The sequence below is a fragment of the Coregonus clupeaformis genome, chromosome 5 (assembly GCF_020615455.1).
Source record: "Coregonus clupeaformis isolate EN_2021a chromosome 5, ASM2061545v1, whole genome shotgun sequence".
NCBI lineage: Eukaryota > Metazoa > Chordata > Actinopteri > Salmoniformes > Salmonidae > Coregonus > Coregonus clupeaformis.
Genome location: NC_059196.1, coordinates 27,462,612 through 27,488,624, shown reverse-complemented (window position 1 = coordinate 27,488,624; position 26,013 = coordinate 27,462,612). Strand labels below are relative to the sequence as shown.

The 26,013-nt window shown below is 45.9% G+C and overlaps 1 protein-coding gene across 3 annotated transcripts in view; it reads right to left on the bottom strand.

Annotated features, from left to right (window-relative positions):
• Nucleotides 1–4,991: 4,991 nt before the first annotated feature.
• Nucleotides 4,992–26,013, bottom strand: part of LOC121566926 (myelin-associated neurite-outgrowth inhibitor) — a 57,637-nt gene continuing 36,615 nt past the window's right edge. For 2 of the 3 annotated variants that reach the window (XM_041876851.2, XM_041876849.2), the window contains 5 exons: nucleotides 24,568–24,648; nucleotides 5,918–6,099; nucleotides 5,659–5,703; nucleotides 5,373–5,553; nucleotides 4,992–5,119 (listed from right to left, as the gene is read on the bottom strand). In XM_041876851.2, coding sequence (XP_041732785.2) covers nucleotides 5,004–5,119; nucleotides 5,373–5,553; nucleotides 5,659–5,703; nucleotides 5,918–6,099; nucleotides 24,568–24,648 — 605 coding nt within the window. In that variant the 3' untranslated portion in view covers nucleotides 4,992–5,003. The remainder of the gene's footprint in view (nucleotides 5,120–5,372; nucleotides 5,554–5,658; nucleotides 5,704–5,917; nucleotides 6,100–24,567; nucleotides 24,649–26,013) is intronic. The other variant, XM_041876850.2, reaches the window with a different exon arrangement.

Sequence of the window (26,013 nt, the reverse complement as noted above, 5' to 3'; positions counted from 1 at the left end):
ATATTATACAATTACAAACTTGGCTTAGTTATGGTACTAAGATCACTAACTGATCTTCAAAAAATAAAACCCAAAAATGAACAAAAACATAAAAGAAATTAAAAACAGATTTACACTTCATATCACAAGCCTGACATGGGTCCGCAACACTGGACCAATAGCTAACATACAATTCAGTTCAAGCAACGTTGAGAAAACGTTGTGCCATAATTTGCCACAACGGTATGGTAATGTTACCATTGTTTGTGCAAACTGGGTACAAAACTTCAAGGGGGTTGTTCCTAAACTCGCTCCAGGGATAAAAGTATTTTGGAAGACGAGGAATTTCCACTTTTTGCATCACATTTAGTGTTCAAATTATTTTATTTTAGAAATCTCCAACAAGTGAAATAAAAAGCTGCAGAACATTGAGGAAAAAACACAAAAATAAGTTGACTATTCTCCAATAGTAGTGTTTTAATTTGAGGAAACTGCTAAGACATGATCAGAGGCAAAAGAAGAGAGAGAGAAAGAGAAGTGGGTGTTTGAGGGTGTATATGAACATAAACGCCATTTTGATTTGACATAGTTGTGAAGAAAAGTAAAATACACAAAAACATAAACCTTTAACATCTTTACATTTTAGTCATTTAGCAGACGCTCTTATCCAGAGCTACTTACAGGAGCAATTAGGGTTAAGTGCCTTGCTTAAGGGCACATCGACAGATTTTTCACCTAGTCAGCTTGGGGATTAGAACCAGCAACCTTTCGGTTACTGGCACAACGCTCTTACCCACTAGGCTACCTCTCTTAAAGGATCCTTAACTTCTTTCACATTTTTGGAAACTTATTCAGAGATGGAATGATACAAAAGTTGAAGGACTCATAAGTTGATAAGAGTAGGAGTCGAAATACCTTTAAATATATCCTCCTTTGAGCTCTACAGTTACGTGTTAATCAGGGTTGAGGTCAATTCGATTTCCAATGAGTTGAAATTCAGTTCCCTTCCTGAAAGGACGGAGTTTAAATGGAATTGAGCCGAACCCTCTTCATGACATCACTCCCATCAAAAACACAGGCATGCAAAGACAAGTGTAAGCGAGAAAGTCAGAAACAAGCCCCCTCGGAGTGTGTGTGTTAACGGACCCTCTGAGGCTCTATGTATGAATAATAAACACCAAATTGCAGTTAAAACCTTAAATAACACTTATAGTAAAAAGCCCTCAACTTTACATGGCTAAGGAAGTCCAACATTCTGTTTCCTATTTTAGGCTGAGGTGTAGAATACTGGAGGAAATTCCTTTGCCCATTCCAAAATCATCCCCTTATTAGTTGCTCTTAAAGCATCAGATGGGTTTAAGCAACACGTTAATAGCGCCACCTACAGTAGCATTCTGGTACGTTCAGTAGAGTTGAACAACCATCTTGCTTCAACACATCCAACCCTCTCAGATCTACATGCCATGTGTAGGTAGAGGTTGATGTCAGACTGGACACCAGACTCTGGTGGGTTAGTGACACCACATCCAGAGCCCAACCTCAGATAGGATTAGATTGGATTACATGAAACAGTCCTGGTTACTGTCATCTACATGGTTCCAGTCTGCCATTACACTTCACGTCTCATGACCTGTGTCATCACTTTATCTCTGTTATGAAGAGGTGCCGAGGGCTGCTTTTACCAGCGCTTAAAGGGGTGAGAGAGAGAGAAAGAGAAAGAAGAGAGCTGGAACACAGAGCCACAGACAGACAGAGTAAAATCGAGGAAGAGTGATACAGAATCAGACCAGTTCCACCCCCGATGGCAGGATGTGGAGGTCATTAGTAACTAATTATTACATTAGACTTGACGTAAGGAAAATATTTTCAGACAGATCATGTTTGGAATTTGAGAAAGACCAACAACTGGATTTACGAGTGACTTAAACAACATTTACTAAAATACACCACCGAGAGGGAAAGACAGAAATCAGACATTACCCTCGCTCTCTCCCCCTTCCTTCCTTCCTTCCTTCCTTCCTTCCTTCCTTCCTTCCTTCCTTCATCCTCTGGTTTTAGATTCTAAAGGTGGTGGATATCTTAATGTTGATTCAAGCATGCTTTGCAGTAGTGTATAAACAGACTGCATAGTGATGCATGACGCTCCATGCTACACTACATGATGCTACACTACACCTGAATATCAACCTTCCTTATGCTCAAAAGACCACGGAAGGAAAAACACGCCAATTTTTTTCTCTTAACCTCAATGTGAAACAACACTGAAACAGTGGTTGATTAAATAAATGCTCATGAACAACAATAAGCCATTTTCTTTTGTTGAGAATTACACTAAATAGTACAAACATTATTAGGACTAAGGAAACCTTACTGAATGCTTGATATCTATTGTTTTGTTTTCTTAAATGACAGTTTAAACTGCCTCTGTTTCACTACAAAGCCTAGCTACCTGGTACCTAGTATAAATTATTGTTGTCAGGTTTTTTATTGTGCAACGTTTCCTTGTGCGATTATTACAATAACTCTGATATGTACTGCTACCACCTCAGAATACAGTAACAGTGATTAAAAGGGATTGAAGCTGGATACACAGCCCATAATCCAGATTTAAAGATGACCAGAATAAGGATTAAAAAATGATCTTAATTCAAAATGACTATAAAATAATTACTGTGCGGTAACCGTATAACGAGGCATTTCCTCTTATTGCAATTAACGACTTGATCTACTTCGATACACCGTAAATGCTTTGTAATGACCCGTGCCCCACAGATCCTAACTGTGGTTCATACTCATCTATTAAAACCCTGAAACATGGCACACACACTGTTCCCTGCTGCTTTCTCGTCTCTTTTGGCCTGACCCACCACTCCCCTCCGGACCAACCACTCCCCTCCGGATCCCACCACTCCCCTCCGGACCCACCACTCCCCTCCGGACCCACCACTCCCCTGCGGATCCCACCACTCCCCTCCGGACCCACCACTCCAACCACTCCCCTCCGGACCAACCACTCCCCTCCGGACCAACCACTCCCCTCCGGACCAACCACTCCCTTCCGGACCAACCACTCCCCTCCGGACCAACCACTCCCCTCCGGACCAACCACTCCCCTCCGGACCAACCACTCCCCTCTGGACCAACCACTCCCCTCCGGACCAACCACTCCCCTTCCGGACCAACCACTCCCCTCCGGACCCACCACTCCCCTCTGGACCCACCACTCCCCTCCTCTGCCACGTCACCCTGCCCAGTGCTTCCACATCCCTTTCACTCCTAAAAAATGTTCGTCAATACGCTATCAGTCCGAGTGGTGGTCTAATGTAGTGTGTGTGTGTGTGTGTGTGAGAGTGTAAGTTTGTGTGTGTGTGTGTGTGTGAGCATATGTATATGTGTGTGTTTAACTGTGTTGGCACACATTTGATTCCATGTATGATTATTTTATTGACATTAAGTGATCCTGCTTTACGTGTGTATTATGTATGTGTGTGTGGTGTGTGTGTATGTATGTGTGTGTGGTGTGTGTGTATGTATGTGTGTGTGGTGTGTGTGTATGTATGTGTGTGTGGTGTGTGTGTATGTATGTGTGTGTGGTGTGGTGTGGTGTGTGTGTATGTATGTGTGTGTGGTGTGTGTGTATGTATGTGTGTGTGGTGTGTGTGTATGTATGTGTGTGTGTGTGGTGTGTGTGTATGTATGTGTGTGTGGTGTGGTGTGTGTGTATGTATGTGTGTGTGGTGTGTGTGTATGTATGTGTGTGTGGTGTGTGTGTATGTGTGTGTGTGTGGTGTGTGTGTATGTATGTGTGTGTGTATGTATGGTGTGTGTGTATGTATGGTGTGTGTGTGTATGTATGTGTGTGTGGTGTGTGTGTATGTATGTGTGTGTGGTGTGTGTGTATGTGTAATTGGGTGACTGTTTGCATGACCACACATCCTGTACAGCTATATAAATATATTCACATTTTATAATTTATCGGTTTCAGCTAAATGAACATAAACGGCCTCTAGATTGAGATGAATTCAGTAACTGTAAGTACTGTGGCCCTTGTGATGCTGCATACCACGTCTTAACAGCCACACAGCAGATCTAGTCGCTACAGATTTAGTCAGATAGCAGATCTAGTCAGACAGCGGATCTAGTCGTTACAAATCGAATCGTTACAGATCTAGTCAGACAGCGGATCTAGACGTTACAGATCTATCTAAGAAACAGCTATAAGCTGGAAGACCCTTGTTATCAGAAGATGAACTGAAGATCAGAAGGAGAAGTGGAACAGAGGACGTAAAGGAGAAAACAACAGGTATGCTGTTCCAAGACAGTGCTTTGTTGGAAAGGAAAAGTAAGGGATTAAAACAAATCGAAATAAATGAAATCAAAACCCTGTGCTGACATCTAATCGTTAGAAAATTTGGCAGCATAAATTGATGATGATGGCGTGATGATGGCGTGATGATGGAGGAAGTGCACAGTACATTCCCACCACTGGAACCCACAGCAGAACCCGGACCACAATCAGAGCAACAGACACCCATGACTGGTCAATCACTCTGGAGTTCCAATGACGATGGAAAAATGTAAATGATCTAAAAAATGAAATAAAACAAACAAAATAAAACAATGTAATGACATGACATATTGGCAAATCAAAGGAGAAGAAAATAATCGTTGAGTAAAAAAAATTAAAAAGCAGCTTTTATAAAACACTACAGAATGCAGCAAGTGTCCGTTGCTCTTTAGTTTAGTTGTTGCAGACAGATGTGAGGTTGCCATGGTGACCATAAGAAGCCTGTTTAAGACTTGAGTAGTTGCATACGATGTTGGACTCCAGATCTGAAATGACAGAGACAGACACAGAGAAAGAGTGAGAAGACATTGGATTGATTGCGAGTGGAATGTGGACATTTGGAATTATAAAATGACTTGGAAAAGTCTGAGCGAAGAGAACAAGAGAGCGATAAGGAAAGCGAGAGCGCTAGTAAAGGAGTGCTAGTCACATGACTTACTTCTCGGGGGGAGGTGGTCTACCAGTGGGGGGGGACATAGCTGTATCCAGGTGTGCCCTGGGGCCGGTACTGTGGCATGGTGACGTGTTGGTGCGCTCCCAGCTGAGCATGCTGGGGCGTGGTCAGCAGGGTTCCTACAGGACGATACGCGTCATCAGTGTAAGATGTCATTTTGTCACTATTGTTTTGACCGCAACGTTTAGGGTCAATATGGCGCCGACCAAACTAATACAACTTACACCAAAAACACACAACAGCAACATAATTTTAGCATAACTTAAGCATAATCAATTAAGCATAGGAAATTAAATAAAATACATTTAAAAAGGTGTTTAATATGACAATACATGATCTAGCTACATCAGCTTCCTCAGTCATCAATCCTACCTGCACTCATAGCCATGGTGGTCCCAGCAACCATCCCCATGGCAGCCATTCCATTGTTTCTAGGGGCTTGGACAGGGGCGGGGTAGAGGGCTGAGGGCATGCTGTTTGGCTGAACCACGGTGGTGTGGTGGATGACATGGGGCTGAGGCTGAGCGGCATACACTGGCTGCGTGTAATACGCCTACAGGGGACACAGAGACAGAGGTCAGAGTGTGTCTGTGTTAGTGTGTGTCTGTGTGTGTGTGTTTATGTGTGTGTGTTTATGTGAGTAGTGTTGTTGATTTACATATGGCTGAGCCGCATACACTGGCTGGCCATAATACGCTGCTGCCTACAGGGAGACAGAGAGAGAGGTTAGGGTGTGAGTGTGCTTATCAGTACGTAAAGGTTCTACTGAGGGTAGACGTTGGGGGAGTAGGGTGTGTGTCTGCTGAGGTTAGGATTGTGTATAGGTGTGTGTGTGTGTGTGTGTTTGTTTGGAAGCTGCTGAGGGTAGGAGTTGGTGGAGTAGGGTGTGTGTGTGTGTGAAGGGTATGTGTGCTTACCTGTGCATACAAGTTTTGCAGGTTCTGCATGCTCTGCAGGTTCTGCATGCTCTGCTGCGGGTAGGCACTTCTGATTGGGTACATGGCTGTTTGGTAGGGGTTGGGGGAGGGGGAGTAGGGTGGGGGGGCTCCGTTCGTCTGGGTGGGGGGCACTTTATACGGAGTACCCGCTGTAGTGTATCCTACACCCACCACACACACACACACACACACACACACACACACACACACACAGAAAGAGAGAGCGAGAGAGATGAAACATAGGTCCAACAGCCAAGACATGTAGAAGGGTAACATCCTTCCTCTCAGTCCTAATGTAGTACCATAGCAGTGTTCATTTCATCAACAAAAATATTTGTGAAACACCTATTTTTCAGTGGTAATTGATGAGACTTTAACTGACTAAATAGATCCCCCAAAAATAAAAAATAAAATTACAATGAGTTTTTGGGAGAGATTGAGAGCTTTTCAGACATGACACATAATAGCCTCCCTGCGCTATGTTTTTGTCTTTCTATCATACATTCATAAAGCCTATCGTGGGCCATTCTAAAACTAGGCTACTTGTGGACCAGACCGTTAACCATTTGTTCAGGCTACACCTTGCTCAATCACGTTACCTCATTAGCTAGCTATAGCTAACAACCTGGGCTGCATTCAGCAGGATGCAACGTTTTGGAACGTTCAGATAGAAATATGCTATGTAGAACAAACATGCCTCTCTGACATGTTGAATAAGGAATAACATTAGTTCTATTCTTGAAATGTCTATCTGCAAATCTGTTGGTAGGACAAGGATATGTATGTTTGTGCACATGGAAGTCAGTGATTTATGTTTACTATAGGTTAATGAGGCAATACAAATGCGATGTGACTAAAATGAAAGGGCATTTAGTTGACTAAAATGGCCCACTGTTTTTGTCATTATTCAAATGACAAAAAATGTGACAGACTTGACATTTTAGTCAAAATGACTAAAACTAGACTAAATCAAAAAAATAATAGTGCCAAAATTAACACTGCAATAACATGCCATATAGTCAGCGTATGACTAGTCAGTGTCCTCTTAGTGGTAGAGCCTCATCACTACAGTCTCCTCCTAGTGGTAGAGCCTCATCACTACAGTCTCCTCCTAGTGGTAGAGCCTCATCACTACAGTGTCCTCCTAGTGGTAGAGCCTCATCACTACAGTCTCCTCCTAGAGGTAGAGCCTCATCACTACAGTCTCCTCCTAGTGGTAGAGCCTCATCACTACAGTCTCCTCCTAGTGGTAGAGCCTCATCACTACAGTCTCCTCCTAGTGGTAGAGCCTCATCACTACAGTGTCCTCCTAGTGGTAGAGCCTCATCACTATAGTCTCCTCCTAGTGGTAGAGCCTCATCACTACAGTCTCCTCCTAGTGGTAGAGCCTCATCACTACAGTCTCCTCCTAGTGGTAGACCCTCATCACTACAGTCTCCTCCTAGTGGTAGAGCCTCATCACTACAGTCTCCTCCTAGTGGTAGAGCCTCATCACTACAGTGTCCTCCTAGTGGTAGAGCCTCATCACTACAGTCTCCTCCTAGAGGTAGAGCCTCATCACTACAGTCTCCTCCTAGTGGTAGAGCCTCATCACTACAGTCTCCTCCTAGTGGTAGAGCCTCATCACTACAGTCTCCTCCTAGTGGTAGAGCCTCATCACTACAGTCTCCTCCTAGAGGTAGAGCCTCATCACTACAGTCTCCTCCTAGTGGTAGAGCCTCATCACTACAGTCTCCTCCTAGTGGTAGAGCCTCATCACTACAGTCTCCTAGTGGTAGAGCCTCATCACTACAGTCTCCTCCTAGTGGTAGAGCCTCATCACTACAGTCTCCTCCTAGAGGTAGAGCCTCATCACTACAGTCTCCTCCTAGTGGTAGAGCCTCATCACTACAGTCTCCTCCTAGTGGTAGAGCCTCATCACTACAGTCTCCTCCTAGTGGTAGAGCCTCATCACTACAGTCTCCTCCTAGTGGTAGAGTCTCATCACTACAGTCTCCTAGTGGTAGAGTCTCATCACTACAGTCTCCTCCTAGTGGTAGAGCCTCATCACTACAGTCTCCTCCTAGTGGTAGAGCCTCATCACTACAGTCTCCTCCTAGTGGTAGAGCCTCATCACTACAGTCTCCTCCTAGAGGTAGAGCATCATCACTACAGTGTCCTCATAGTGGTAGAGCCTCATCACTACAGTCTCCTCCTAGTGGTAGAGCCTCATCACTACAGTGTCCTCCTAGTGGTAGAGCCTCATCACTACAGTCTCCTCCTAGTGGTAGAGCCTCATCACTACAGTCTCCTCCTAGTGGTAGAGCCTCATCACTACAGTCTCCTCCTAGTGGTAGAGCCTCATCACTACAGTCTCCTAGTGGTAGAGCCTCATCACTACAGTGTCCTCATAGTGGTAGAGCCTCATCACTATAGTCTCCTCCTAGAGGTAGAGCCTCATCACTACAGTCTCCTCCTAGTGGTAGAGCCTCATCACTACAGTCTCCTCCTAGTGGTAGAGCCTCATCACTACAGTCTCCTCCTAGAGGTAGAGCCTCATCACTACAGTCTCCTCCTAGAGGTAGAGCCTCATCACTACAGTCTCCTCCTAGAGGTAGAGCCTCATCACTACAGTGTCCTCCTAGTGGTAGAGCCTCATCACTACAGTCTCCTAGAGGTAGAGCCTCATCACTACAGGCTCCTCCTAGTGGTAGAGTCTCATCACTACAGTCTCCTAGTGGTAGAGCCTCATCACTACAGGCTCCTCCTAGTGGTAGAGCCTCATCACTACAGTCTCCTCCTAGTGGTAGAGCCTCATCACTATAGTCTCCTCCTAGAGGTAGAGCCTCATCACTACAGTCTCCTCCTAGTGGTAGAGCCTCATCTCTACAGTCTCCTCCTAGTGGTAGAGCCTCATCACTACAGTCTCCTCCTAGTGGTAGAGCCTCATCACTACAGTCTCCTCCTAGTGGTAGAGCCTCATCACTACAGTCTGCTCCTAGTGGTAGAGCCTCATCACTACAGTCTCCTCCTAGAGGTAGAGCCTCATCACTACAGTCTCCTAGTGGTAGAGCCTCATCACTACAGTCTCCTCCTAGTGGTAGAGCCTCATCACTACAGTCTCCTCCTAGTGGTAGAACCTCATCACTACAGTCTCCTCCTAGTGGTAGAGCCTCATCACTACAGTCTCCTCCTAGAGGTAGAGCCTCATCACTACAGTCTCCTAGTGGTAGAGCCTCATCACTACAGTCTCCTCCTAGAGGTAGAGCCTCATCACTACAGTCTCCTCCTAGTGGTAGAGCCTCATCACTACAGTCTCCTCCTAGTGGTAGAGCCTCATCACTACAGTCTCCTCCTAGTGGTAGAGCCTCATCACTACAGTCTCCTAGTGGTAGAGCCTCATCACTACAGTCTCCTCCTAGTGGTAGAGCCTCATCACTACAGTCTCCTCCTAGTGGTAGAGCCTCATCACTACAGTCTCCTCCTAGTGGTAGAGCCTCATCACTACAGTCTCCTCCTAGTGGTAGAGCCTCATCACTACAGTCTCCTCCTAGTGGTAGAGCCTCATCACTACAGTCTCCTCCTAGTGGTAGAGCCTCATCACTACAGTCTCCTCCTAGTGGTAGAGCCTCATCACTACAGTCTCCTAGTGGTAGAGCCTCTTCACTACAGGCTCCTCCTAGTGGTAGAGCCTCATCACTACAGTCTCCTCCTAGTGGTAGAACCTCATCACTACAGTCTCCTCCTAGTGGTAGAGCCTCATCACTACAGTCTCCTCCTAGTGGTAGAGCCTCATCACTACAGTCTCCTCCTAGTGGTAGAGCCTCATCACTACAGTCTCCTAGTGGTAGAGCCTCATCACTACAGTGTCCTCCTAGTGGTAGAGCCTCATCACTACAGTCTCCTCCTAGTGGTAGAGCCTCATCACTAGTCTCCTCCTAGAGGTAGAGCCTCATCACTACAGTCTCCTCCTAGTGGTAGAGCCCCATCACTAGTCTCCTCCTAGAGGTAGAGCCTCATCACTACAGTCTCCTCCTAGTGGTAGAGCCTCATCACTACAGTCTCCTCCTAGTGGTAGAGCCTCATCACTACAGTCTTCTATATATCCTGCTTGGTCACCTAGCTACCCAACCACATACCACTAGACTATTGTACTGTTTACATTTGGTGCATCGCAATAGTCCTACATCCTCTAATAGTCCTTCCTTTATATGCACTGCACTGATGGACCAAGACTTGTATAAGGCTTAAGGGATAAGTTTTTTTTTACAACCAAATCTACATTTTTGATGTAAATGGAATGTTATAGAAGGGTCCAGACACCTTTTTTGTGATTTCACGTTTTTGAGAAACTTACCCAAAACAGCAAATCACTTCCTTATTCTTGTTGTGTGGTACAACATGAACAAAGTCTCCAAAAACACCCCAAAACGTCCTTTTAGAAATGGCAACGCTCTCAGTATAGTGACGGAGGTCTTTAGATGTTGTACACATGAAATTGTGCCATTCAGAACTTTATCCGCAATGTTATATTCCCTTTTGCATGACGAGCCATTTCCCCTATCCAGCTGTTCCATTCGCCGTGTGGCCTGCTGCTACAAGTAACTGCCAAAATAAAGGAAACACCACGAGCTGCCGGAAGATCTTCAATGCCTTAGCATAGATTCTACAAGTGTCTGGAACTTCCTGTGTGGAAGAACCCCATGCTTTCAATATACTTTGTATCCCTCATTTACACAAGTGTTTCCTTTATTTTGGCAGTTACCTGTAGAATGGACAGAGAGGTATCGATCGAGTCACAACAAAATGGAATATAACGTTGCGGATAAAGTTGATGTATACAACATCTAAAAGACCTTGAGAGCTTTGCAGTTTCTAAAAGGATGTATTTGGGTGTTTTCGGAGCCTTTGTTCAGTCCCATACTACCCAACGAGGATGAGGAAGTGATTTGCTGTTTGGGGTAAGTAAAAACATGCGAAAATAGCACAAAAGGTGTCTGGACCCTTCTATAAAATGCCATTTATACAGTGCTTGACTTGGACAGGAGTTCACCGGAGCGGAGTGCTGGCATCTCAAATGTTCTACTGCTTGAGCTCCTGTTCCTCTTATAGAATATTATCTCAAAAGTATTGTGGAGCTCCTCCTAAATATAAACAGTACCAGCACCCAAAATGAGTACCTGAACCTATTTCAGTCTAAGTCAAGCACTCAATTTACATCAAACATAGACATTTGGTTGTAAAAATTGTAACTTCTCCTTCAACCTCCTAGAGTCGATGTCCGAGCCCCAGCGGAAATCAAATTAGCATAATCCCCATTAAAATCTGTCCGTTTAAGCCAGAGATGTCGCACTTCCACATCTGCAGTGAAAGGTGACAGAGTTAGAGCGGTGTTTGTCAGACCATGAGACATCCTGAAAATCGGTCTTCTCACAAAATCGTCTGAACGGTTTGGCTTACAAACTATTATGACCCCTCTACGGAAAGATGTGACTCATGAACACATACATGGTTTGGTCTAGGACGCCCACAGGCCTCAGAAGACTCCTCTGAAGGTCCCCCCGGTACCAGATTCAAACAATGAATGGAAGTATATATGGAGAATATGTTTAGTGCCAAAAATAAAGGGTTAAATACATACAAATAACAAATGTTTAGGTCAGACACTTCAGAACAAACGTCCTTTCGATTAAAAACAAAATCTGTTGATCCATGTAGTGAATCTGTTATTCAATATATTTTTTTATATATACTTCAAGGGGTCTTAAAACAATTCGATATATAGCTTAGTAGGAGTGAGGGAGGTGCCGGTCTAGTGATGGTTCTGTACTGCTGCTGCTCATTACATGGCAAAGTTAACAAATAATAGATTAAATACACTGAACAAAAATATAAACACAGCATGTAAAGTGTTGGTCCCATGTTTCATGAGCTGAAATAAAAAGATTCCAGACATTTTCTATACGCACAAATAGCTTATTTTTCTCAAATGATGTGCACAAATTTGTTTACATCCCTGTTAGTGAGCATTTTTCCTTTGCCAAGATAATCTATCCACCTGACAGGTGTGGCATATCAAGAAGCTGATTAAACAGCATGATCATTACGCAGGTGCACCTTGTGCTGGGGACAATGAAAAGGCCACTAAAATGTGCAGTTTTGTCACACAACACACTGCCACAGATGTCTCAAGTTTTGAGGGAGCATGCAATTGGCATACTGACTGCAGGAATGTCCACCAGAGCTGTTGCCAGAAAATTGAATGTTCATTTCTCTACCATAAGCCACTGCCAACGTCGTTTTAGAGAATCTGGCAGTATGTCCAACCGGCCTCAAAACGGCAGACCACGTGTATGGCGTCGTGTGGGCGAGCGGTTTGCTGATGTCAACGTTGTGAACAGGATGCCCTATGGTGGCGGTGAGGTTATGGTATGGGCAGGCATAAACTACGGACAACAAACCAATTGCATTTTATTGATGGCAATTTGAATGCACAGACATACCGTGACGAGATCCTGAGGCCCATTGTTGTGCCATTAATCCGCCGCCATCACCTCATGTTTCAGCATGATAATAATAATAAATAATAATAATAATAATATGCCATTTAGCAGACGCTTTTATCCAAAGCGACTTAGTCATGCGTGCACACATTTTTTGTGTATGGGTGGTCCTGGGGATTGAACCCACTACCTTGGCGTTACAAGCGCCGTGCTCTACCAGCTGAGCTACAGAGGACCCATGTCGCAAGGATCTGTACACAATTCCAGGAAGCTGAAAAAGTCCCAGTTCTTCCATGGCCTGCATACTCACCAGACATGTCACCCATTGAGCATGTGCTCCAAATTGATGTGTACCAGTTCCTGCCAATATCCAGCAACTTCTCACAGCCATTGAAGAGGAGTGGGACAACATTCCACAGGCCACAATCCCTACCTTTTTTAAAGGTATCTGTGACCAACAGATGCATATCTGTATTCCCAGTCATGTGAAATTGATAGATTAAGACCTAATTTATTTATTTCAATTGACTGACTTCCTTATATGAATCGTAACTCAGCAAAATCTTTGAAATTGTTGGATGATATTTTATATTTTTGTTCAGTATACTTACTCATGATATACTTCTGCCAGGTAAGCCTACTTTGCAGTTAACATTTAATTGAGAAGGTTTTGGGGAAAGTATTTCTGTCAACTCACATCAACTGGCTACAGACAGACAGGGGCAATATTGCTGGAAATTAATTGGCAGATATTGTGTTAAGTTAGGTTTTTTTAAGCAAATGGTGGCTAGCCAGGGGTGGGACAAAGTCAATGTTGCACTGATTATACAGAAGCTGGTAGCTTGCGTTGTCTGATACTTGTGAGATTTGTATTGTTTGCGGTGGAAAACATAAAAAATTGCATGTACTTTCAGAATTGTTTGGCGAGCTACTGGTAGCTCCCGGTCGACCTGTTGGAGACCCCTGGTCTATACCTTTATGTAGTACTCTGTTAGAACCACCAGGGGGCAGCTGACTCGTGTAGTACTTTATGTAGTGCTCTGTTAGAACCACCAGGGGGCAGATGAAGATCATACAGCGCTGCTCTGCTCGGAGGCTTATTGAACAAAGCCAAGGACACAGGAACAAAGAGAGGGAGAGATGCTGAGAAGCTCCAGTATGCATCACCATCAGCCAGCTCTGAATGGCAGTTACACAAGCATCAGTGTGAAGCTGATATCAGTCTGTGTTATTGTGTCCAGTCTGAAGACAATGGGGTGAATGAATAGTATGTGGACAATGTATTAATCACAGTGCTGCCCTCTAAAAATGACTTGAGGGGGTAGGCTATTCAGAACGTTGAAGTCTACCGGTGTTCCTCATGTAACCCAGCAGATAATCACTGGGGCCAGAAGGTGGAGACGAGAAGGTCATGTTAACTTTAGATTCCGGGAAAAAAGGAAAAGCCATTCCAGTAGCTCCGATGCAATCATTTATTCACCAACGTTTCAACAGCAAGCGGTCTTCATCAGGATAGCTTTAGATTTCTACCAAACAATGGAACATCCTTCGCCAAACCTTGGACACAATCACCCGAACACTTTACACACTACTGTTCTAGTCTAGTGGGTCTGCTGTTCCACTAACACAGTGTGTGTGTGGAGCATGAGGACCACTGCCAGCCCATCTGCTGTGGACACAGACGGGGGGGGGGGGCAGACCCTCCCAGCAGTGAGCCTGTCAGTCACTATCACTCAGACCTTCAGAATATATACTGGCCAGTAATGCCTTTACCCTCCACCTCCTAGAGCAGGGACGGGCAACTTTGATGGGGGTGGGGGCCACAAAAAAGCTGAACTCATCACGAGGGGCCACAGTTGCTCACGGGTCTGCGTACCCACATCCATTTGCCATTGGTTGGAGAGAATTGTTTGCAGTTTTTAATATGATATCTGAGTAAGAGTGAATAACAAAATGAATGGAGGCCCCCCGAATGGTAATTCGACCATGATTACTAAGTTTAGATAGCTGGCCGCTAGACTAACTTACCAATCAAAAAATGTTAGCTGACATGGGCTAATTTAGTGACTATCAGTGACTGACATAACAAGAGAAAAACTAGAGCTAGCTGACAGCTACAGTAGTAACTACCTCCTAGAGCTAGCTGACAGCTACAGTAGTAACTACCTCCTCGAGCTAGCTGACAGCTACAGTAGTAACTACATCCTACAGCTAGCTGACAGCTACAGTAGCTGCTCTACCTCCTAGAGCTGGCTGACAGCTACAGTAGTAACTACCTCCTAGAGCTAGCTGACAGCTACAGTAGCAACTACCTCCTAGAGCTAGCTGACAGCTACAGTAGCAACTCTACCTCCTAGAGCTAGCTGACAGCTACAGTAGTAACTACCTCCTAGAGCTAGCTGACAGCTACAGTAGTAACTACCTCCTAGAGCTAGCTGACAGCTACAGTAGCAACTACCTCCTAGAGCTAGCTGACAGCTACAGTAGTAACTACCTCCTAGAGCTGGCTGACAGCTACAGTAGTAACTACCTCCTAGAGCTGGCTGACAGCTACAGTAGTAACTACCTCCTAGAGCTAGCTGACAGCTACAGTAGTAACTACCTCCTAGAGCTGGCTGACAGCTACAGTAGTAACTCTACCTCCTAGAGCTAGCTGACAGCTACAGTAGTAACTACATCCTAGAGCTAGCTGACAGCTACATTAGTAACTACCTCTTAGAGCTGGCTGACAGCTACAGAAGCAACTCTACCTCCTAGAGCTGGCTGACAGCTACAGTAGTAACTACATCCTGGAGCTGGCTGACAGCTACAGTAGTAACTACCTCCTAGAGCTAGCTGACAGCTACAGTAGTAACTACCTCCTAGAGCTAGCTGACAGCTACAGTAGTAATTACCTCCTAGACCTGGCTGACAGCTACAGTAGTAACTCTACCTCCTAGAGCAAGCTGACAGCTACAGTAGGAACTCTACCCCCTAGAGCTGGCTGACAGCTACAGTAGCAGCTCTACCTCCTAGAGCTAGCTGACAGCTACAGTAGTAACTACATCCTAGAGCTAGCTGACAGCTACAGTAGTAACTCTACCTCCTAGAGCTGGCTGACAGCTACAGTAGTAACTACCTCCTAGAGCTAGCTGAAAGCTACAGTAGTAACTACCTCCTAGAGCTAGCTGACAGCTACAGTAGTAACTACATCCTAGAGCTAGCTGACAGCTACAGTAGTAACTCTACCTCCTAGAGCTGGCTGACAGCTACAGTAGTAACTACCTCCTAGAGCTAGCTGAAAGCTACAGTAGTAACTACCTCCTAGAGCTAGCTGACAGCTACAGTAGTAACTACCTCCTAAAGCTAGCTGACAGCTACAGTAGTAACTCTACCTCCTAGAGCTAGCTGACAGCTACAGTAGCAGCTCAACCTCCTAGAGCTAGCTGACAGCTACAGTAGTAACTACCTACTAGAGCTAGCTGACAGCTACAGTAGTAACTACCTCCTAGAGCTAGCTGACAGCTACAGTGGTAACTACCTCCTAGAGCTAGCTGACAGCTACAGTAGTAACTCTACCTCCTAGAGCTAGCTGACAGCTACAGTAGAAGCTCTACCTCCTAGAGCTAGCTGACAGCTACAGTAGCAGCTCTACCTCCTAGAGCTAGCTGACAGCTACAGTAGTAACTACCTCCTAGAGCTGGCTGACAGCTACAGTGGTAACTACCTCCTAGAGCTGGCTGACAGCTACAGTAGTAACTACCTCCTAGAGCTAGCTGACAGCTACAGTAGTAACTACCTCCTAGAGCTAGCTGACAGCTACAGTAGCAGCTCAACCTCCTAGAGCTAGCTGACAGCTACAGTAGTAACTACCTCCTAGAGCTAGCTGACAGCTACAGTAGTAACTACCTCCTAGAGCTAGCTGACAGCTACAGTGGTAACTACCTCCTAGAGCTAGCTGACAGCTACAGTAGTAACTCTACCTCCTAGAGCTAGCTGACAGCTACAGTAGAAGCTCTACCTCCTAGAGCTAGCTGACAGCTACAGTAGCAGCTCTACCGCCTAGAGCTAGCTGACAGCTACAGTAGTAACTACCTCCTAGAGCTGGCTGACAGCTACAGTGGTAACTACCTCCTAGAGCTGGCTGACAGCTACAGTAGTAACTACCTCCTAGAGCTGGCTGACAGCTACAGTAGTAACTACCTCCTAGAGCTGGCTGACAGCTACAGTAGTAACTACCTCCTAGAGCTGGCTGACAGCTACAGTGGTAATTACCTCCTAGAGCTAGCTGACAGCTACAGTACTAACTACATCCTAGAGCTAGCTGACAGCTACAGTAGTAACTCTACCTCCTAGAGCTGGCTGACAGCTACAGTAGTAACTACCTCCTAGAGCTAGCTGAAAGCTACAGTAGTAACTACCTCCTAGAGCTAGCTGACAGCTACAGTAGTAACTACCTCCTAGAGCTAGCTGACAGCTACAGTAGTAACTACCTCCTAGAGCTAGCTGACAGCTACAGTAGTAACTACCTCCTAGAGCTAGCTGACAGCTACAGTAGTAACTACCTCCTAGAGCTGGCTGACAGCTACAGTAGTAACTACCTCCTAAAGCTAGCTGACAGCTACAGTAGTAACTCTACCTCCTAGAGCTAGCTGACAGCTACAGTAGCAGCTCAACCTCCTAGAGCTAGCTGACAGCTACAGTAGTAACTACCTCCTAGAGCTAGCTGACAGCTACAGTAGTAACTACCTCCTAGAGCTAGCTGACAGCTACAGTGGTAACTACCTCCTAGAGCTAGCTGACAGCTACAGTAGTAACTCTACCTCCTAGAGCTAGCTGACAGCTACAGTAGAAGCTCTACCTCCTAGAGCTAGCTGACAGCTACAGTAGTAACTACCTCCTAGAGCTGGCTGACAGCTACAGTAGTAACTACCTCCTGGAGCTGGCTGACAGCTACAGTAGTAACTACCTCCTAGAGCTGGCTGACAGCTACAGTAGTAACTACCTCCTAGAGCTAGCTGACAGCTACAGTAGTAATTACCTCCTAGACCTGGCTGACAGCTACAGTAGTAACTCTACCTCCTAGAGCAAGCTGACAGCTACAGTAGAAACTCTACCTCCTAGAGCTGGCTGACAGCTACAGTAGCAGCTCTACCTCCTAGAGCTAGCTGACAGCTACAGTAGTAACTACATCCTAGAGCTAGCTGACAGCTACAGTAGTAACTCTACCTCCTAGAGCTGGCTGACAGCTACAGTAGTAACTACCTCCTAGAGCTAGCTGAAAGCTACAGTAGTAACTACCTCCTAGAGCTAGCTGACAGCTACAGTAGTAACTACATCCTAGAGCTAGCTGACAGCTACAGTAGTAACTCTACCTCCTAGAGCTGGCTGACAGCTACAGTAGTAACTACCTCCTAGAGCTAGCTGAAAGCTACAGTAGTAACTACCTCCTAGAGCTAGCTGACAGCTACAGTAGTAACTACCTCCTAGAGCTAGCTGACAGCTACAGTAGTAACTCTACCTCCTAGAGCTAGCTGACAGCTACAGTAGCAGCTCAACCTCCTAGAGCTAGCTGACAGCTACAGTAGTAACTACCTACTAGAGCTAGCTGACAGCTACAGTAGTAACTACCTCCTAGAGCTAGCTGACAGCTACAGTGGTAACTACCTCCTAGAGCTAGCTGACAGCTACAGTAGTAACTCTACCTCCTAGAGCTAGCTGACAGCTACAGTAGAAGCTCTACCTCCTAGAGCTAGCTGACAGCTACAGTAGCAGCTCTACCTCCTAGAGCTAGCTGACAGCTACAGTAGTAACTACCTCCTAGAGCTGGCTGACAGCTACAGTGGTAACTACCTCCTAGAGCTGGCTGACAGCTACAGTAGTAACTACCTCCTAGAGCTGGCTGACAGCTACAGTAGTAACTACCTCCTAGAGCTGGCTGACAGCTACAGTGGTAATTACCTCCTAGAGCTAGCTGACAGCTACAGTACTAACTACATCCTAGAGCTAGCTGACAGCTACAGTAGTAACTCTACCTCCTAGAGCTGGCTGACAGCTACAGTAGTAACTACCTCCTAGAGCTAGCTGAAAGCTACAGTAGTAACTACCTCCTAGAGCTAGCTGACAGCTACAGTAGTAACTACCTCCTAGAGCTAGCTGACAGCTACAGTAGTAACTACCTCCTAGAGCTAGCTGACAGCTACAGTAGTAACTACCTCCTAGAGCTAGCTGACAGCTACAGTAGTAACTACCTCCTAGAGCTGGCTGACAGCTACAGTAGTAACTACCTCCTAAAGCTAGCTGACAGCTACAGTAGTAACTCTACCTCCTAGAGCTAGCTGACAGCTACAGTAGCAGCTCAACCTCCTAGAGCTAGCTGACAGCTACAGTAGTAACTACCTCCTAGAGCTAGCTGACAGCTACAGTAGTAACTACCTCCTAGAGCTAGCTGACAGCTACAGTGGTAACTACCTCCTAGAGCTAGCTGACAGCTACAGTAACTCTACCTCCTAGAGCTAGCTGACAGCTACAGTAGAAGCTCTACCTCCTAGAGCTAGCTGACAGCTACAGTAGCAGCTCTACCTCCTAGAGCTAGCTGACAGCTACAGTAGTAACTACCTCCTAGAGCTGGCTGACAGCTACAGTGGTAACTACCTCCTAGAGCTGGCTGACAGCTACAGTAGTAACTACCTCCTAGAGCTGGCTGACAGCTACAGTAGTAACTACCTCCTAGAGCTGGCTGACAGCTACAGTAGTAACTACCTCCTAGAGCTGGCTGACAGCTACAGTGGTAATTACCTCCTAGAGCTAGCTGACAGCTACAGTACTAACTACATCCTAGAGCTAGCTGACAGCTACAGTAGTAACTCTACCTCCTAGAGCTGGCTGACAGCTAAAGTAGTAACTACCTCCTAGAGCTAGCTGAAAGCTACAGTAGTAACTACCTCCTAGAGCTAGCTGACAGCTACAGTAGTAACTACCTCCTAGAGCTAGCTGACAGCTACAGTAGTAACTACCTCCTAGAGCTAGCTGACAGCTACAGTAGTAACTACCTCCTAGAGCTAGCTGACAGCTACAGTAGTAACTACCTCCTAGAGCTGGCTGACAGCTACAGTAGTAACTACCTCTTAAAGCTAGCTGACAGCTACAGTAGTAACTCTACCTCCTAGAGCTAGCTGACAGCTACAGTAGCAGCTCAACCTCCTAGAGCTAGCTGACAGCTACAGTAGTAACTACCTCCTAGAGCTAGCTGACAGCTACAGTAGTAACTACCTCCTAGAGCTAGCTGACAGCTACAGTGGTAACTACCTCCTAGAGCTAGCTGACAGCTACAGTAGTAACTCTACCTCCTAGAGCTAGCTGACAGCTACAGTAGAAGCTCTACCTCCTAGAGCTAGCTGACAGCTACAGTAGTAACTACCTCCTAGAGCTGGCTGACAGCTACAGTGGTAACTACCTCCTAGAGCTGGCTGACAGCAACAGTAGTAACTACCTCCTAGAGCTGGCTGACAGCTACAGTAGTAACTACCTCCTAGAGCTGGCTGACAGCTACAGTAGTAACTACCTCCTAGAGCTGGCTGACAGCTACAGTGGTAATTACCTCCTAGAGCTAGCTGACAGCTACAGTAGTAACTACCTCCTAGAGCTAGCTGACAGCTACAGTAGTAACTACCTCCTAGAGCTGGCTGACAGCTACAGTGGCAACTACCTCCTAGAGCTAGCTGACAGCTACAGTAGTAACTACCTCCTAGAGCTGGCTGACAGCTACAGTGGTAACTACCTCCTAGAGCTAGCTGACAGCTACAGTAGTACCTACCTCCTAGAGCTGGCTGGCTGACAGCTACAGTAGCAACTCTACCTCCTAGAGCTAGCTGACAGCTACAGTAGCAACTACCTCCTAGAGCTAGCTGACAGCTACAGTAGTAACTACCTCCTAGAGCTGGCTGACAGCTACAGTAGTAACTACCTCCTAGAGCTAGCTGACAGCTACAGTAGTAACTACCTCCTAGAGCTGGCTGACAGCTACAGTAGTAACTACCTCCTAGAGCTGGCTGACAGCTACAGTAGTAACTCTACCTCCTAGAGCTAGCTGATAGCTACAGTAGTAACTACCTCCTAGAGCTAGCTGACAGCTACAGTAGTAACTACCTCCTAGAGCTGGCTGACAGCTACAGTAGTAACTACCTCCTAGAGCTAGCTGATAGCTACAGTAGTAACTACCTCCTAGAGCTGGCTGACAGCTACAGTAGTAACTCTACCTCCTAGAGCTGGCTGACAGCTACAGTAGTAACTCTACCTCCTAGAGCTAGCTGACAGCTACAGTAGTAACTACCTCCTAGAGCTGGCTGACAGCTACAGTAGTAACTCTACCTCCTAGAGCTGGCTGACAGCTACAGTAGTCACTCTACCTCCTAGAGCTGGCTGACAGCTACAGTAGAAGCTCTACCTCCTAGAGCTAGCTGACAGCTACAGTAGCAGATCTACCTTCTAGAGCTAGCTGACAGCTACAGTAGTAACTCTACCTCCTAGAGCTGGCTGACAGCTACAGTAGTAACTCTACCTCCTAGAGCTGGCTGACAGCTACAGTAGTAACTCTACCTCCTAGAGCTGGCTGACAGCTACAGTAGTAACTCTACCTCCTAGAGCTAGCTGACAGCTACAGTAGTAACTCTACCTCCTAGAGCTAGCTGACAGCTACAGTAGTAACTACCTCCTAGAGCTAGCTGACAGCTACAGTAGTAACTACCTCCTAGAGCTAGCTGACAGCTACAGTAGTAACTACCTCCTAGAGCTAGCTGACAGCTACAGTAGTAACTACCTCCTAGAGCTGGCTGACAGCTACAGTAGTAACTACATCCTACAGCTAGCTGACAGCTACAGTAGCTGCTCTACCTCCTAGAGCTGGCTGACAGCTACAGTAGTAACTACCTCCTAGAGCTAGCTGACAGCTACAGTAGCAATTACCTCCTAGAGCTAGCTGACAGCTACAGTAGCAACTCTACCTCCTAGAGCTAGCTGACAGCTACAGTAGTAACTACCTCCTAGAGCTGGCTGACAGCTACAGTAGTAACTACCTCCTAGAGCTAGCTGACAGCTACAGTAGTAACTACCTCCTAGAGCTAGCTGACAGCTACAGTAGTAATTACCTCCTAGACCTGGCTGAGAGCTACAGTAGTAACTCTACCTCCTAGAGCTAGCTGACAGCTACATTATTAACTCTTCGTCCTAGAGCTGGCTGAAAGCTAGAGTAGCAGCTCTACCTCCTAGAGCTAGCTGACAGCTACAGTAGTAACTACATCCTAGATCTAGCTGACAGCTACATTAGTAACTACCTCTTAGAGCTGGCTGACAGCTACAGTAGCAGCTCTACCCCCTAGAGCTAGCTGTCAGCTAAAGTAGTAACAACCTCTTAGAGCTGGCTGACAGCTACAGAAGCAACTCTACCTCCTAGAGCTGGCTGACAGCTACAGTAGTAACTACATCCTGGAGCTGGCTGACAGCTACAGTAGTAACTACCTGTAGTAACTACCTCTTAGAGCTAGCTGACAGCTACAGTAGTAATTACCTCCTAGACCTGGCTGACAGCTACAGTAGTAACTCTACCTCCTAGAGCAAGCTGACAGCTACAGTAGAAACTCTACCTCCTAGAGCTGGCTGACAGCTACAGTAGCAGCTCTACCTCCTAGAGCTAGCTGACAGCTACAGTAGTAACTACATCCTAGAGCTAGCTGACAGCTACAGTAGTAACTCTACCTCCTAGAGCTGGCTGACAGCTACAGTAGTAACTACCTCCCTAGAGCTAGCTGAAAGCTACAGTAGTAACTACCTCCTAGAGCTAGCTGACAGCTACAGTAGTAACTACATCCTAGAGCTAGCTGACAGCTACAGTAGTAACTCTACCTCCTAGAGCTGGCTGACAGCTACAGTAGTAACTACCTCCTAGAGCTAGCTGAAAGCTACAGTAGTAACTACCTCCTAGAGCTAGCTGACAGCTACAGTAGTAACTACCTCCTAAAGCTAGCTGACAGCTACAGTAGTAACTCTACCTCCTAGAGCTAGCTGACAGCTACAGTAGCAGCTCAACCTCCTAGAGCTAGCTGACAGCTACAGTAGTAACTACCTCCTAGAGCTAGCTGACAGCTACAGTAGTAACTCTACCTCCTAGAGCTAGCTGACAGCTACAGTAGAAGCTCTACCTCCTAGAGCTAGCTGACAGCTACAGTAGCAGCTCTACCTCCTAGAGCTAGCTGACAGCTACAGTAGTAACTACCTCCTAGAGCTGGCTGACAGCTACAGTGGTAACTACCTCCTAGAGCTGGCTGACAGCTACAGTAGTAACTACCTCCTAGAGCTGGCTGACAGCTACAGTAGTAACTACCTCCTAGAGCTGGCTGACAGCTACAGTGGTAATTACCTCCTAGAGCTAGCTGACAGCTACAGTAGTAACTACCTCCTAGAGCTAGCTGACAGCTACAGTAGTAACTACCTCCTAGAGCTGGCTGACAGCTACAGTGGCAACTACCCCCTAGAGCTAGCTGACAGCTACAGTAGTAACTACCTCCTAGAGCTGGCTGGCTGACAGCTACAGTAGCAACTCTACCTCCTAGAGCTAGCTGACAGCTACAGTAGCAGCTCTACCTCCTAGAGCAAGCTGACAGCTACAGTAGTAACTACCTCCTAGAGCTGGCTGACAGCTACAGTGGTAACTACCTCCTAGAGCTGGCTGACAGCTACAGTAGTAACTACCTCCTAGAGCTGGCTGACAGCTACAGTAGTAACTACCTCCTAGAGCTGGCTGACAGCTACAGTGGTAATTACCTCCTAGAGCTAGCTGACAGCTACAGTACTAACTACCTCCTAGAGCTAGCTGACAGCTACAGTAGTAACTACCTCCTAGAGCTGGCTGACAGCTACAGTGGCAACTACCTCCTAGAGCTAGCTGACAGCTACAGTAGTAACTACCTCCTAGAGCTGGCTGACAGCTACAGTGGTAACTACCTCCTAGAGCTAGCTGACAGCTACAGTAGTAACTACCTCCTAGAGCTGGCTGGCTGACAGCTACAGTAGCAACTCTACCTCCTAGAGCTAGCTGACAGCTACAGTAGCAACTACCTCCTAGAGCTAGCTGACAGCTACAGTAGTAACTACCTCCTAGAGCTGGCTGACAGCTACAGTAGTAACTACCTCCTAGAGCTAGCTGACAGCTACAGTAGTAACTACCTCCTAGAGCTGGCTGACAGCTACAGTAGTAACTACCTCCTAGAGCTGGCTGACAGCTACAGTAGTAACTCTACCTCCTAGAGCTAGCTGATAGCTACAGTAGTAACTACCTCCTAGAGCTAGCTGACAGCTACAGTAGTAACTACCTCCTAGAGCTGGCTGACAGCTACAGTAGTAACTACCTCCTAGAGCTAGCTGATAGCTACAGTAGTAACTACCTCCTAGAGCTGGCTGACAGCTACAGTAGTAACTCTACCTCCTAGAGCTAGCTGACAGCTACAGTAGTCACTCTACCTCCTAGAGCTGGCTGACAGCTACAGTAGAAGCTCTACCTCCTAGAGCTAGCTGACAGCTACAGTAGCAGCTCTACCTCCTAGAGCTAGCTGACAGCTACAGTAGTAACTCTACCTCCTAGAGCTAGCTGATAGCTACAGTAGTAACTACCTCCTAGAGCTAGCTGACAGCTACAGTAGTAACTCTACCTCCTAGAGCTAGCTGACAGCTACAGTAGTAACTCTACCTCCTAGAGCTAGCTGACAGCTACAGTAGTAACTCTACCTCCTAGAGCTGGCTGACAGCTACAGTAGTAACTCTACCTCCTAGAGCTGGCTGACAGCTACAGTAGTAACTCTACCTCCTAGAGCTGGCTGACAGCTACAGTAGTAACTCTACCTCCTAGAGCTGGCTGACAGCTACAGTAGTAACTCTACCTCCTAGAGCTAGCTGACAGCTACAGTAGTAGCACTACCTCCTAGAGCTAGCTGACAGCTACAGTAGTAACTCTACCTCCTAGAGCTAGTTGACAGCTACAGTAGTAACTCTACACACAAGTGTCACTGCTATAAGCCTCAAGTATAGCTAGGTGATGATTTATGAAATTGTTAATAAACACTGCGATAAGCCGTTTGTTTCCTCTGTGTGTGTGTGTGTGTGTGTGTGTGGTCTTACCTGGTGGGTACCCTGGACTACCCGTTTGGTAGAGGTTGGGTGTGTAGGTGGGAGCAGCAGTGGGGTAACCTCCTGGGTAGCCTACAGACACAGGACAAGAGAGAGTCTTAAGGCGCCCGCATGCTTCCCATCCGAAACAGCTCAAAACAGTTTATGAATATATTATGACAATTCTGAGACGTTTTTGTTTTTTTTGGTCTCCAGTTTTTTTCGGCTGTTCGTGCACACACATTTTTTTGCTGAGGCAAGCCGAAGTTCGGTAGCCGAAGTCCACGCCCCTTCGTTGATGATTCTTCAATAAAGTGTATGTTGTCATTCAACGAGAAACAAAACATTTTTTCACTTGATGTCAAATTTCCCCGGCAAAAACGCCAACATTAATGACATATTTCTTGATTTATCTTAGATTGATTCTGACTAATTTTGAGGAAGTGCTACAGGGTATGTTGTTGGTTTGACGTCTCGAGAGGGACAAACACTAATATTATCCTTTTCTTCTTGTTTTTCAAGGGAAGGTATTTTAAGGGAGTATGCGAGCACATACGTTCACTTCTCCTAGCCGAGTTCTGCTAGGCGCAGACCGAACCTATGTATGCAGATGCCTCGAGAGAGCGTGCCAGAGACACACACCAGTACGCAGAGAGTGGGTAGTTACTGTGCACAGATGGTGTTCATTACAAATTGTCTGTCTCAATAACACACACTCGGATTAACACAACACACACACACACACACTGGTATACAACACACTCTGGGGTGAATGTACAATTGTAAACATTGACATAGGAAGAGATTAATACAAAGGAACCCCTTAACCTAGGACAGACACACACACACACACTACCGTTCAAAAGTTTGGGGTCACTTAGAAATGTCCTTGTTTTCGAAAGAAAAGCAATCCAAGTTTATCATTTTAAATGGCTAATTGATCATTAGAAAACCCTTTTGCAATTATATTAGCACAGCTGAAAACTGTTGTGCTGATTAAAGAAGCCATAAAACAGGCCTTCTTGAGACTAGTTGAGTATCTGGAGCATCAGCAATTGTGGGTTCGATTAAAGGCTCAAAATGGCCAGAAACAAATAACTTTCTCCTGAAACTCGTCAGTCTATTCTTGTTCTGAGAAATTAAAGCCATATCTCAGACTGGCCAATAAAAAGAAAAGATTAAGATGGGCAGTCTGAGATATGGCTTTTTCTTTGCAACTCTGCCTAGAAGGTCAGCATCCCGGAGTCGCCTCTTCACTGTTGACGTTGAGACTGGTGTTTTGCGGGTACTATTTCATGAAGCTGCCAGTTGAGGACCTGTGAGGCATCTGTTTCTCAAACTAGACAATAATGTATTTGTCCTCTTGCTCAGTTGTGCACCGGGGCCACCCACTCCTCTTTCTATTCTGGTTAGAGACAGTTTGCGCTGTTCTGTGAAGGGAGTAGTACATAGCGTTGT